Genomic DNA, 11,846 nt, shown 5'->3' on the forward strand with positions numbered 1-11,846 from the left:
TGGATTCTGTCAGCCACCGACGCCTATTTCAATGTGTATGACATTGACCTTACTTACTTGTGTTAATGTCGACCAAGGCATTTTCATTTTTGAACTTACTTACTTGTGTTAATGTCGACCAAGGCATTTTCATTTTTGAACTTACTTATTTGTGTTAATGTCGACCAAGGCATTTTCATTTCTGAACTTACTTACTTGTGTTAATGTCGACCGAGACATCCAATCATTCTAAGATTATTTGTGTTAGTGTTAATCAACACTTAACCATTTCTATATATAGAGCATTAGCTACATCTCATTGTCGTTTGTTACTATTCCTTTTTAAAAATCATTAAGATTTAATTTTTCAGCAGTAACTTTATTATTGTAGCACTTAAATTTTATATTCTCAATTCAGGTATCATTAATAATACCTTTCGATTATTGTCAGGCTTCAATGGTCATTAATGTCATTGACCTAATTTCATTTAAATTTTGTATTTTTCTAACGTTTTTATTACATGTTGTAATTAAATTTCTAAAGATTTTATTCGGTTTAATCTACTTACACTTGTTTTTGTATGTGGCCATCTGCCTATTATTTTATTAATATTAAATCTCATCTTGTTGACTCATTTTGTCTTTTATTGGCGTACTTACCACACTTCAAGCTATCAGTATTTTTATGCACAGAATTCAGAGATTTATTTGTAGGTATTAATACCAACTATCATTCACAGTCCACTGCCCTGACTTTGGATTCTGTCACCCGGTAAGTAGTAGTAGATTTTCTTGTATTTACCACTCATGCTATGCCGCTCATACTCACGGTCATCCAAAAGTCCATGTTTATCATATTATGAATCTTTTACAAAAGGACAGGGATTACTCACCTGGGATTTCATTTGTTCAACAACGTTGGGATTGAACTGCTTCTTGAAGTGTTCTTCCAGTTGTTTCAAATTGATATCACGTGGTGACCCATTCTGCATAGCCTCCAGCTGGAAATTCATGATGAAATGAAATATCAATAAAAATAATTATTCATAGTAATTGAGGACATGACTTGAGAAATAATTATCTTAATATTGTTTTAATGTACTGCTCAATCAAGTCTGCTGTCTGTTCAATATCATGTGAGTTCTAGCGGTTCATGAATCGCAAATAATAAAATTGAATAAAAGAAACTGGATTGGTTGATTAATTTCTGATGATTTTCATAAATTATTGAATTCTTTGTCATTCCACTAGACAGAATTTTTCGTTTATATTAAACACACGTCTATTATTTATTGTAAAAGTGAATTTACAGTAATCGAGAAACTTTCCATTAATTTTCAAAACTAGCCTAACAGTTTCACATGTAATCAATAGCAGCACGACTGTATTCAAGAGTGTATCAAGTATTACTCATACTAAAACTATAGATTTTTTAAAGTATCAAAAATAATCGCATTAAAATTTGAATTAGTTCGATGGAAATCACATTCAATTACTGTAATGTCAAATTGATTAATCAATATGAGAATAAATTGTAAGCAGATTCTATTACTGAACAAGGAATGCTGAAAATGTTAGTTATAATAATGCATTACTTACTTCAAGAACCATGGCATTCTGATCAATTTTCTGAGACTCGAGTTCCCTTTCCAACTCATCCAACCTTTGTTCAAGAGTCATTTGCCTTTGAGTTTTCGTACGATCTTGGCATTCCAAATCTCTAATTACTTCTTTCAGGACGAGCACCTGTATTAAAAAACGGGTTGATATTAAAATAGATTCGTAATATTAAGATAAAAGGACAATTTGCCATGAGAAATTTGTATCAGTTATTTAAACATATAGTTTAAAACATATAGGGTTAATTAAACAATGTTAAATAGAAAAAATAATTTGAATGGGTGAATCAGTTCTGGTCTGCTTTATTTTCTATAAATGTTATTTATAAGAACCCACTTTATAATCGGAATCCACCTAAAACTGTAGATCCAATCATCTCTCATTATCATCTGCTTCATTACCCACGCGCAAGTCCAGAGCTCATGTGAGCATCACCCTCAGCAGAAAAAAATGTGTTTTCAAGAGGAAAACGTAATTGACATTTTTAAAAATTAGAAAAAATCATTTGAAATTACAACAATAATGCGAGAAACACTCTGTAATTCTCATTTTTATAGCCATATTCCCGGTTTTAAATTCAGACAACTAATGTTAAATGACGTCATCTAACGGAACCCAATGAACGAATTAGCGATGACCTAATTTGACCACGGTTAATTTATTCGGGAGTAAGGGCACCGGGTCTTGAAAAATCTTTTTGCGTGGAAGCATGTTAATGTATTACAAATAGTGATGCAATTTGAACAATAACAAATAGCCTAAGTTCGGAAAAACTAATTACCTTCTGATCAGCTTCTTTCAACTCTCGGTCAATGGCATCTTTCTTTTCCTCAGTCTCTTTCAGTAAATTTGTAGTTTCCTGAACTTTCTGCTCCAATGCTTCAACCTATAAACATGATTATCATGGTTATGAATTCCAAAGTTCTGCTTTCACAGACAAAAAGCTTGAAACTTTTTCGGATTCTTGACTATCTTCAAGCTTTTTATGATTTTCAAGTAAGAAAATTTCCGTGAAGAAGATGTATTAACATCGTAGAATATTAAATGGGACACATAAAATTAGTAACATTGAAAATGAAATTTAATTGATTATTACTAATAATACTTATCACTAATAAGTTCTTATTTACCAAAAAAGAGCAGTATACACCACACCAGTTTTCAAAATGTGCACAGAATGATTCTAGAAAATTACTTCAACCAATTAAATTTATTATTAGGCCTATCCTCCACCGTGATGTGAACTTCAATAAAATACAAAAAATTGCAAATGGAAATGAATGAGAAAATGTCTTTCTTCAAATGAATGCTGATGAATTCGTTCAATAATAATTATATCAAAATTTTATGATTTAATTGATTTTTCATTATTAACAAAAAATAATATACTAGGAAATATATTTTTCAATCCAATAGCTACAATGCATAAAGTATTCGAAAAGAAGTTGTTCTTTCTTCTAGAACCTAAAGTCTTTGAAAGAAAGAAAATTGGGAATATGAATGAGCTCTAGTTTTCAATTTAGTTCTATGGAGATCTGGATAAATCATCAACTGGCAGTAATAAACAGAGACGATTACAATATTACAATTCCAGTTACAGTACTCAAATTTATTTCTAGTAAACAAATAACAGTTCAAGAATGACTAGGTACTATAACAACGAATTATTTAATTCATGAGATACATTGAGCTTTCTCAAACAAGAATTGGATTTGCTCTATAACTTTTTGAAAAGTTGAAAATAATTTAATCTTACCTTTTCTGATAACAGAGACCCATTTTGAAATGCTGATCTCTAAATCAAGTGCAAAACAAAGTGCAGAGTTAGTCAATAATAGTGATAATAGTTCAATTAAAAGCAGTGAATTGAGTGCATATGCTAAATAAAAATAAAATTTTAATGAGAATATTACGATACAAAACAAATAGAAGAAGCTAATAAAAATGTAGAAGTATGTATAATCGTGTGTTCAAAAATATACTCAGCAGTGCTATTATTTTATCATGATTGGTATGGAATTAGACAAAATACTAACAGTACATGAAAATATTTATTTCTACAATCATTGGACAATTATTTGATCTTAAATATTACGTTTTTCTAAAACCAAAAACCGATAAGATAAGCCTCCTTAATAATCTGAATTCAAAAAAGGAATATAGATTTTTAATTATGGTATTGATAATTAACCAAAAAAAAAAATGGATTGATTTATAATGAAGTTTGAAAATATTAAAAACTCTATCTTGAATTAGATATCTGAAGATATTTGATTAGGAGCATACAACATCCACATGTTCATTCATAAGAAATTGTGTTCTAGTATCTAGATGCTGAGCTAGACATACATCAAGCCGGTTATAGGCATGCCTACTTACTATTGCCAATAGAGCATGCATAATATCTCTCTGAGCCTGATAATATAAATTCCTCATTTAAAATGTAATCTAATATACAATAATATATTAAATAAATGCATACACCATAAGTCTGGAGAAATCAATATTTGACTATGAGATTTCAGTCAAATGGAATTCAATGAAGTTTATAACTATCTTATTATCAATTACATTTGATTCATCAGCATTAGAGAGTTATTGTTTCATACATCTAGCGCAAGTATTTTAAATAAAAGATTACACTACACTATAGTATACACACACCAATGATTAAATTCAGCATAACGCTGTATTTAAAAGGTTAAAACCAAAGGGCACTATCCATCACCATTTTATCAAAAGATAGACTAATTTAATCATGCTTGTTAACTAAACAATATGCACTACATTTTTACTCATCAGTATTTACATAGACTGAATTATTAAACTTCGAATCCTTAACAACTAGATACTATTCTCTTGTAATACGTCGAGCAATTGTCGGTATAAACTAATAAAACAACATTAATAGTATTGATGGATTGTATAGAAGGAGTCCTTCAGTCTTGATTGAAATTTGGCTATTGATTTAGGCAACAAATGCCTCAAGACGAAAAGAAGAAAAAGCCATCAATAGTGTTATTTTAAATGAGATTTGTACTTTGGAAATGAAGTTGATTGAAATCCTACACCTCAAGACCTTGAATTAATGGTAGACTTGTACATAACTGAGAGAAGAGATAATAACCTTGTCAATACTGTACTTATTCAAAGTGATGAAACAAATACCAAGATTACGCATGCGAAATAACGAAATAATGTGACTAACGTATATCTAAACTCTGAAATAGGTACATAAAATACACTGACTTTTTGACAAAACTACAATAATGTGAAGGCTCTTCAAGAAAAATACTTGAAGCTATTACAACCTAATTTATAATGAAAATAAGAAGATAATCTCACCTTCATACTACAACTCAACTACCTTAAAAAACTTACTATGAAAAATGCGATATCAAATACATGACTCTTCAAAATGTCTTGTTAAAATGTATTTATAGAATTATTGAGAAATTGAATTTTGTGGATTATTTTCAATAGATCACAAAATAGAAATATAGAAAAGAATATTAACAATTCTCTTGAGATTGAGGATTCAAACAAGTCAAATATTTTTTTCATAATACTAAACAAATATCTATATTCAAAAATGTTAAAATGACAGCTTACTTCAGAAGCGAACCGCTCTTTTGACATCCAGTCGCGTTCCTTGTCTTGCAGCTGTTGTTTGAGCTTAGTAATAGCACGTGTAAATTCGTCCCTTTCCAGCTCACGTTCGTTGGCTTGATCATCGAGGAACTTTCTCGTATTTCTGAGTTGCTTATCAGCGGAATCAATCTGAATGAGTCATCACAAACAGAAACGTTAATGACCTACGATTCAATTGGGAGGCAACAGGTAAACATGACTAATAAGAACATAAATATTATGGAAAAGCCAAAAGATAAGATAAGCAGTGTTCAATATTATTTAATAACAATAGAATGAGAGGGTTGGTTGAATCGTATCTGAAAAGGAAACGAATCGTTCTGTAAGAGACTTCAGGAAAATACCGATATTACTAATCCTTCGACAAATTATTTTCAATTATTTTGATAATGGTTTGTAATTTGGCAGAATCAAAATTCTATACTGCTTTAAAACTGATTTCATGGACCTAATAACCGATAAGTTCCTAGTTTCGCCGTTCAAGCCAATTTATGGGAACAGGAAAACAATTCTGAAACTTTAGGTTGATTCCGAACCACAAAATAAGTGAAAATAGAGTAGGTAAACAGGAAGTTGTTGCCAATTGTTCAAGCTAGGTTTTGAGTGCTTGTCACTTGCCACTCAAAAACGCTCTCTCTCTATGAAGCATGCAGATGATCTTAATGTATATTATCAGTCATAATTTTAAAAGGCGAAAGATCTCTTCCAATATTAATGCTTGAAAAGCATAGAATAGGCCGAATGCAGTACTGTTAAAAATAATGATTGAGTATATCACACATTTTTCAGTGAATATGATTTGGAACTGATGATAAGGGTACGCGCGCACTATTCAGATAACATTGATGCATAAATTTTGAAAGCACACAAATTAACATTTTAAGCAAGTTAGATTAGATTGCATGCAATTTTCTCTCTCAATATCACCCAGAAAGACCTTGGATACAGATCTTGAATGATATAATATACTGTATACTTCTCAATCGACCTTGGATAGAGGGAGCCAAGCCTTAAACTTTTACTTTTGTCTGACTATGATGTCCTAAATTATTTATTTATTCATTTATAAAGCATACCAGAAATATTATACATTCTACATATATGATGACATGAATGCATGCCTTCTCTTGAGAAAGAGAATGGCTTGACTTGCAAATTTCACGTTTTGATTGAAGAACCATTTGGGTGATCCTTACTCCAGTTTGTAATATTCTAAGCATGAATAACGTGTGCATAGCTTGAAATGTACATTATTAAATTTCGCAAATAATCGAGCTTGCTAAGCATTATCTTTGGAGCCAGAACATGTTCTCATAGTTGACAATGATTATTACCTTACCGATTTCAGAAAATCTAGACAAGAGAGTTCTTGGTTGAATGTAACCTGCAGGGGAAAAATAGCATGGTACAGAACTAAGAATAATCGAAAAGTAAGATAGCACTGAGAACAAAACTGTCTTTTACGTAATTATTCTTGAAACTTTTTTCTTTAACCCGGAAGTAGAATTTGCTTTGTTGAGTATGTATAGTATTGAGTATTGCAATACAGGTAATTGTTTCTGCTTCCAAAAATGTACGTATCATCAATATGATAAAGTTACATCAGCATGACGTATTTTCATTCATATTAAGCTAGGTTTACACTATGTAGCAGAGCTACATGTAGCTCAGCTATACAGCTCTGCTACAAGTTCAAAAAGTGACACTGGAGACCTGCTATATAGCCCAGCTATATAGCAGTTTTAAGCCTATTTTCTCAGCTATATAGCAGAAAATGAGCTATCCAAAATTTTCGGTAACCATCAAAGAGAATCTGAGCTATATGTCAATTTTTGTTTATAGCAGAACTAGATGTAGCTGCTCTGTCCTTGAAGGAAGGCTACCGCAGCTGTTTGCAGCTGTTTAGTGTATGTTGGGTTTACACCAGATATACTATACTCATTTGTTGTCAGAGTACTAGTAGGCTACTGAACATTGCGAGCATTTCTTTTTGATTTAACAATTATTGTGCAATGATGGAGAGTGGATTTGACTGGAAATAGATACAAAATTATCCAATATCTTCTTTCTCTTCTCTGTGCTGAAAATATCACAGTGGCTGCGGCAAAAGCAGCGGCTGCTGCAAGAACTGCCTTCTTCTTCGGCATATGGTTGGGATAACTGAGCAGTGAATACTGGTTTATTCCAAACTATATGATGTAGCTCTGCTACATGAAATTAGAAATCTACTTAAATAGCAGAGCTACATCTAGCAGAGCTATATGTAGCTGACAGAGCTATATGCAGCTCAAATTTTATATAGCTCTCCAGCTATATAATGTAAACGTATCTTGAGATAGAAAAGTACCTTTACTATAATTTTGATTTCAAAAACTAAATTAAGGTCTCAACTAAACCGGCGTCTAAGAAGCGTTGAATTTTAGCTCGTTAGCCTGTTTCGTTGTCTCTTATTGGGTTAACTATACGAGCGTAATAGACGCTCCTCATGAGACCATGAATTCTGACGACGCAGTCAAAATAAATTAAGCGCGTCAGACAACTGTATAGTTGGGGCCTTACATGAGGAAAGTGGTTGAAGTTTAATTCATGATCTTGTTCAAATTCTTCATGAACTTATGAATCTAGGTATTGATTCACTCAATATGAGACTACTCAAATAGCGAGATATGATGACATTTCAAATAAGAGTATTTAAGAAAAGAAACATGGCTTACCTGTGATTGTAGGTCTTCTTTTTCTTTGCGGGCTTCCTCCAGTATATGGTCCACATGGTGGCACATTTCTTCAACAATAGCCATGGTGTGCTGCGGCAATACGCATTCACTACTCTCATTCACCATGGTTCGAGCTGGATAACAATAAGAATTCATTAAATTATTATTTGTAATTTTAAGTAAGACTTGATGGAATTACCAACTTTATTCAATCCTCCAAGTAAATAAGAGGCAATTAAAAAAAACTTGCTCATACGATAACATAAAATTGTGGAGTGAATTTGTTTCTTATGTACGCTAATCTAGTAAGATCAAGTTACTTTCTTACTTATTTATATTACCTTATTATCTTAGTTATATTGGTTTAATATGAGTTTGATTTGTTCGATAAACAAGCCGCTACTAACGTGAACTATGACTTTTTTACCAACAAAGCTCATGGAAATGCAGAATCAATTGTATTTCTAATTCACAGGGTTATTATTGCACTCAAGTTGAAATATCAAGTTTCTCAAAATTATTCGAAATATCACTGTTGAAATTCTAAATCATGAGAGCTCAAGCAACTAAAATTGTTTTAAACGAAGTTTTGGTGCGCGATAAGATTTCAGTTCTAATTTAATTTGAATTTACCTTTTTCTTGAAGCTGTGACAAATTTTGGAAATGGGAATCGATGCCAGCCTGTTCTGCGAGATCTTTATCGGCGTACACTGATTCAAGACTGGAATTTGCTTTATCCTTTTCTCGTTGAGCCTTTTCCACTTCCAAATCCGCTCTTATTTCAGCAAGGTCCTGCAAATTCCCATAATATTATAATGATGCTATCAAACAATAGGTATTGAAAATAGAACTCCACAGAGTCAATCAGAAATATTTTAAATATTTGAGTGAAATATTTATAATTCATCAAGTCATCTAAATTAAAAATGTATAGTTTCCATGTTTATTTTGAACTGAAATGTATAGGAATTGTACGTGAAAACCTAACCTTATCTTGGACTGTGCCATCACCTGAATTTGGAAGAAAAATAGCACAAGGATTGCCTTATTATTTTATCTACCAATGTTATTACATCGGTGTCATTTGTATCGTAAATCGGAATCCATGTGGGATAAATTGATTGATTGATTGAATCATGATACACTTTCCACGAATACTACATTTATGCATTGATACTTGAAATATATTCATCTACTGTATTGATAAATCATCTATTCATAATTGAAAAATTAATCTTGATACTTGAAATAGAAATGTTTAAAAAACAAATACGTAGTAATCTGTAGTATGATAATCACTTAGTATTGTAGTCTGTTTTGTGAGCTTTTTAAGCTGCATGTTTGACTGCCCCACTCTGTATTCATAATTATTCAAGAACAAAAATGAGTAAAAAACAAATAAATAATGGATCCATTTCCTTCAAACAAAAGTAACAGAGAAATACAAGTATATGATATATACAAGATCAAAAATAATTACAGATATAGAGCTAATAAGAGTTTACTGAAATTAACTCATTCAACTAATATAACACATCATACTCGTAAAGTAGGTGACATGCCTTTTCATTTATTTATGTACAAGCATACATACAGGTTTGGGAACAACAGTATGTTAATTATAGTGATAATGTGATGCTATTAATAAATGAATTAAACACAACACCATAAAACATTTTCTTTAAATGTCACCATCACAAAGAAGAGATTTGGGTGGGGGTAATGAAATGAAAAAAATCTTATTTATTCTACAGATATTGGTCAAGTGAGCTATCAATATCATTCTCTAAATATTATTTTTTATAAATAAAGTTCCAACTCTATTCATTATCAATAAATTACAAAATCCAATATGACTCTTACATTGGATTAGATTAAGAGAAATGTTTATTTTAAATTATCCTTTTCCATTATGTACTGTTTTACTTGATGAGTCTTTCGTTATAAATCTTCAAAATTATTTGTCGCAGCTTCCTACTGGTCTGTCTTCTTTAAATTATAGTTTTTAATGATTAGGTTGTGACCTAGTTTACCGCAGTTTTCCAGAAACAAAATATATAAAAATGTTTTACAAAAACTTGAAATAAAAATATGCTACTGCACTGAACTAAGGCACATACCTACATAAAAATACAGTAACTGCTTATTTATGATATTAGAAATAAGATTCAGCATCATAAGATTGAGGCGATGATATCCTTGTTTATTCATTCAATTGCAATTTAAATTGTAATATTAATAATATCTATCTTATTTATTTGTAATTACTTTTATGGCAAATAAATATATTTAAATTCTTCCTGTATTTATTATTAAACATTTTTAAACAATGTATTTGGAATTTCTGATAAAGTGTAGCTACTAACCTGTTCATATTTGGCGATAGTTTGGTGAGCCAGTTTGAGCTGCGCCTCGAGCTCCTTGATCTGCTTGTTCTTGTCGACCAGTTGCCGCGTGACCGACGCCAGTCGCCGACTCTCGACCGACCGAAGCGGCGTCGTCTCCGTGGCGGCGCTGGGCGGTTTCGCAGCCGCAGTCAGCTGCAGCACGGCAGCCGCCTCACTCTTCAGCCGCTTCATGCACGCCTCCAACTCGTTGCGGATCTCGATCGAGATGTCGTGCCGCTTGTCGATGCAGTCCAACAGGAAGTCGCCTTCAACTATGGTCGAGACGTCGGGCGCAAAGTGCACATGATTCGATTTGTCCCCAGCCAATGAACTATCACAATCCAAACTGTTCTCATGATCAGCAGCAACCACATCACCATCCGTGAAATTGCTGATCATGCTTTGAATGAGAGTTTTGTTCAGTTCATCCTCACAGTTCAACAAGTATTTGCCTATTTCTGACACTGCCGTCCTGAGATTCAAAACGACTTTGTGCATGTCATCCCTATTAAAACAGACAAAAGGTGTGAAAATATTAATTTTCATGTGAGTTTGTACAAGAACTACGTGAGCCAATGAAAACGTTTCATGTATTAAAAGCTGTTAGAGATATGGATGAAGGTAATTTATTGTAACAGAATTGGGTAACTATGGCGATGAAGATCTCATTTGGATTCATGACAGATGTATAACATAATTGAAACACGAATAAATTCCTATCTTGCAGCACCATCCTTCACCATCGTAAAATTTATGTGATTGTTGAAAATATTATTAAATAATGCTATATTAGAATGTTTAATAATATTTTCAACAATCACATAGATTTTACGATGGTGCTGCAAGATAGGAATTTATTCGTATTTCAATTATTATGTTTCATTTGATACATGTCATGAATCCAAATGGGATCTTCATTTAACATAGAATGTTGTGCATACTATGGTATGCTTTGACAAGAAAATACCTTGATCATTTGATAGGAAACACTAAAATAGATTACGAAAATGTAATAGATGTTCTTGATTTAATAGCATCATTGCACTTTGATAACCCTTGATAAGTTATTTACCTTATATAACAGTAGAGGTAAGACCAGTAAAATTTTATTGCAGATCACAGAGTTTTCAAAAATGTTTAAACCGAATAGGAAAACTAGGTAATTGAAATACATCAACGACGATAAAACTAAAATAATAATAGTTGAGAAGATTTCATCTTTAATCAAGAAAAGTATTATTTTTTAAAAGTTCATTTGGAACTTTAGTAGGCTACTCTGTATATTATGAATATACTATACAATTTACAGTTTAACTCTAAGAAGTGTTTTAAATTCTCAACCTTTTTTACACATTTGCATGATCTCAAATTATTTCAAGTAATTGTCAATTATATAAACTTGCTCACCTTTCCTTGATTAGAGTTGCCACTGTTACGCTATCAGATATCTCACAATTCGAGCCATTAGACATGAAGTCCGCACGATCAGACTGA

General features: G+C 31.8%; 1 protein-coding gene across 4 annotated transcripts in view; it reads right to left on the reverse strand.

The window, feature by feature from the left end:
* LOC111049283 (A-kinase anchor protein 9-like) overlaps positions 1–11,846 on the reverse strand; it is a 77,685-nt gene extending 65,839 nt beyond the window's left edge. For 3 of the 4 annotated variants that reach the window (XM_039431908.1, XM_039431900.1, XM_039431903.1), the window contains exons 1-9: positions 11,760–11,846; positions 10,332–10,857; positions 8,598–8,757; positions 7,965–8,098; positions 5,212–5,379; positions 3,356–3,394; positions 2,381–2,485; positions 1,579–1,725; positions 873–980 (exon numbers count right to left, since the gene is read on the reverse strand). In XM_039431908.1, the coding sequence (XP_039287842.1) occupies positions 873–980; positions 1,579–1,725; positions 2,381–2,485; positions 3,356–3,394; positions 5,212–5,379; positions 7,965–8,098; positions 8,598–8,757; positions 10,332–10,857; positions 11,760–11,824 (1,452 nt within the window). In that variant the 5' untranslated portion in view covers positions 11,825–11,846. The remainder of the gene's footprint in view (positions 1–872; positions 981–1,578; positions 1,726–2,380; positions 2,486–3,355; positions 3,395–5,211; positions 5,380–7,964; positions 8,099–8,597; positions 8,758–10,331; positions 10,858–11,759) is intronic. The other variant, XM_039431916.1, reaches the window with a different exon arrangement.

The sequence above is a fragment of the Nilaparvata lugens genome, chromosome 1 (assembly GCF_014356525.2).
Source record: "Nilaparvata lugens isolate BPH chromosome 1, ASM1435652v1, whole genome shotgun sequence".
Lineage (NCBI taxonomy): Eukaryota > Metazoa > Arthropoda > Insecta > Hemiptera > Delphacidae > Nilaparvata > Nilaparvata lugens.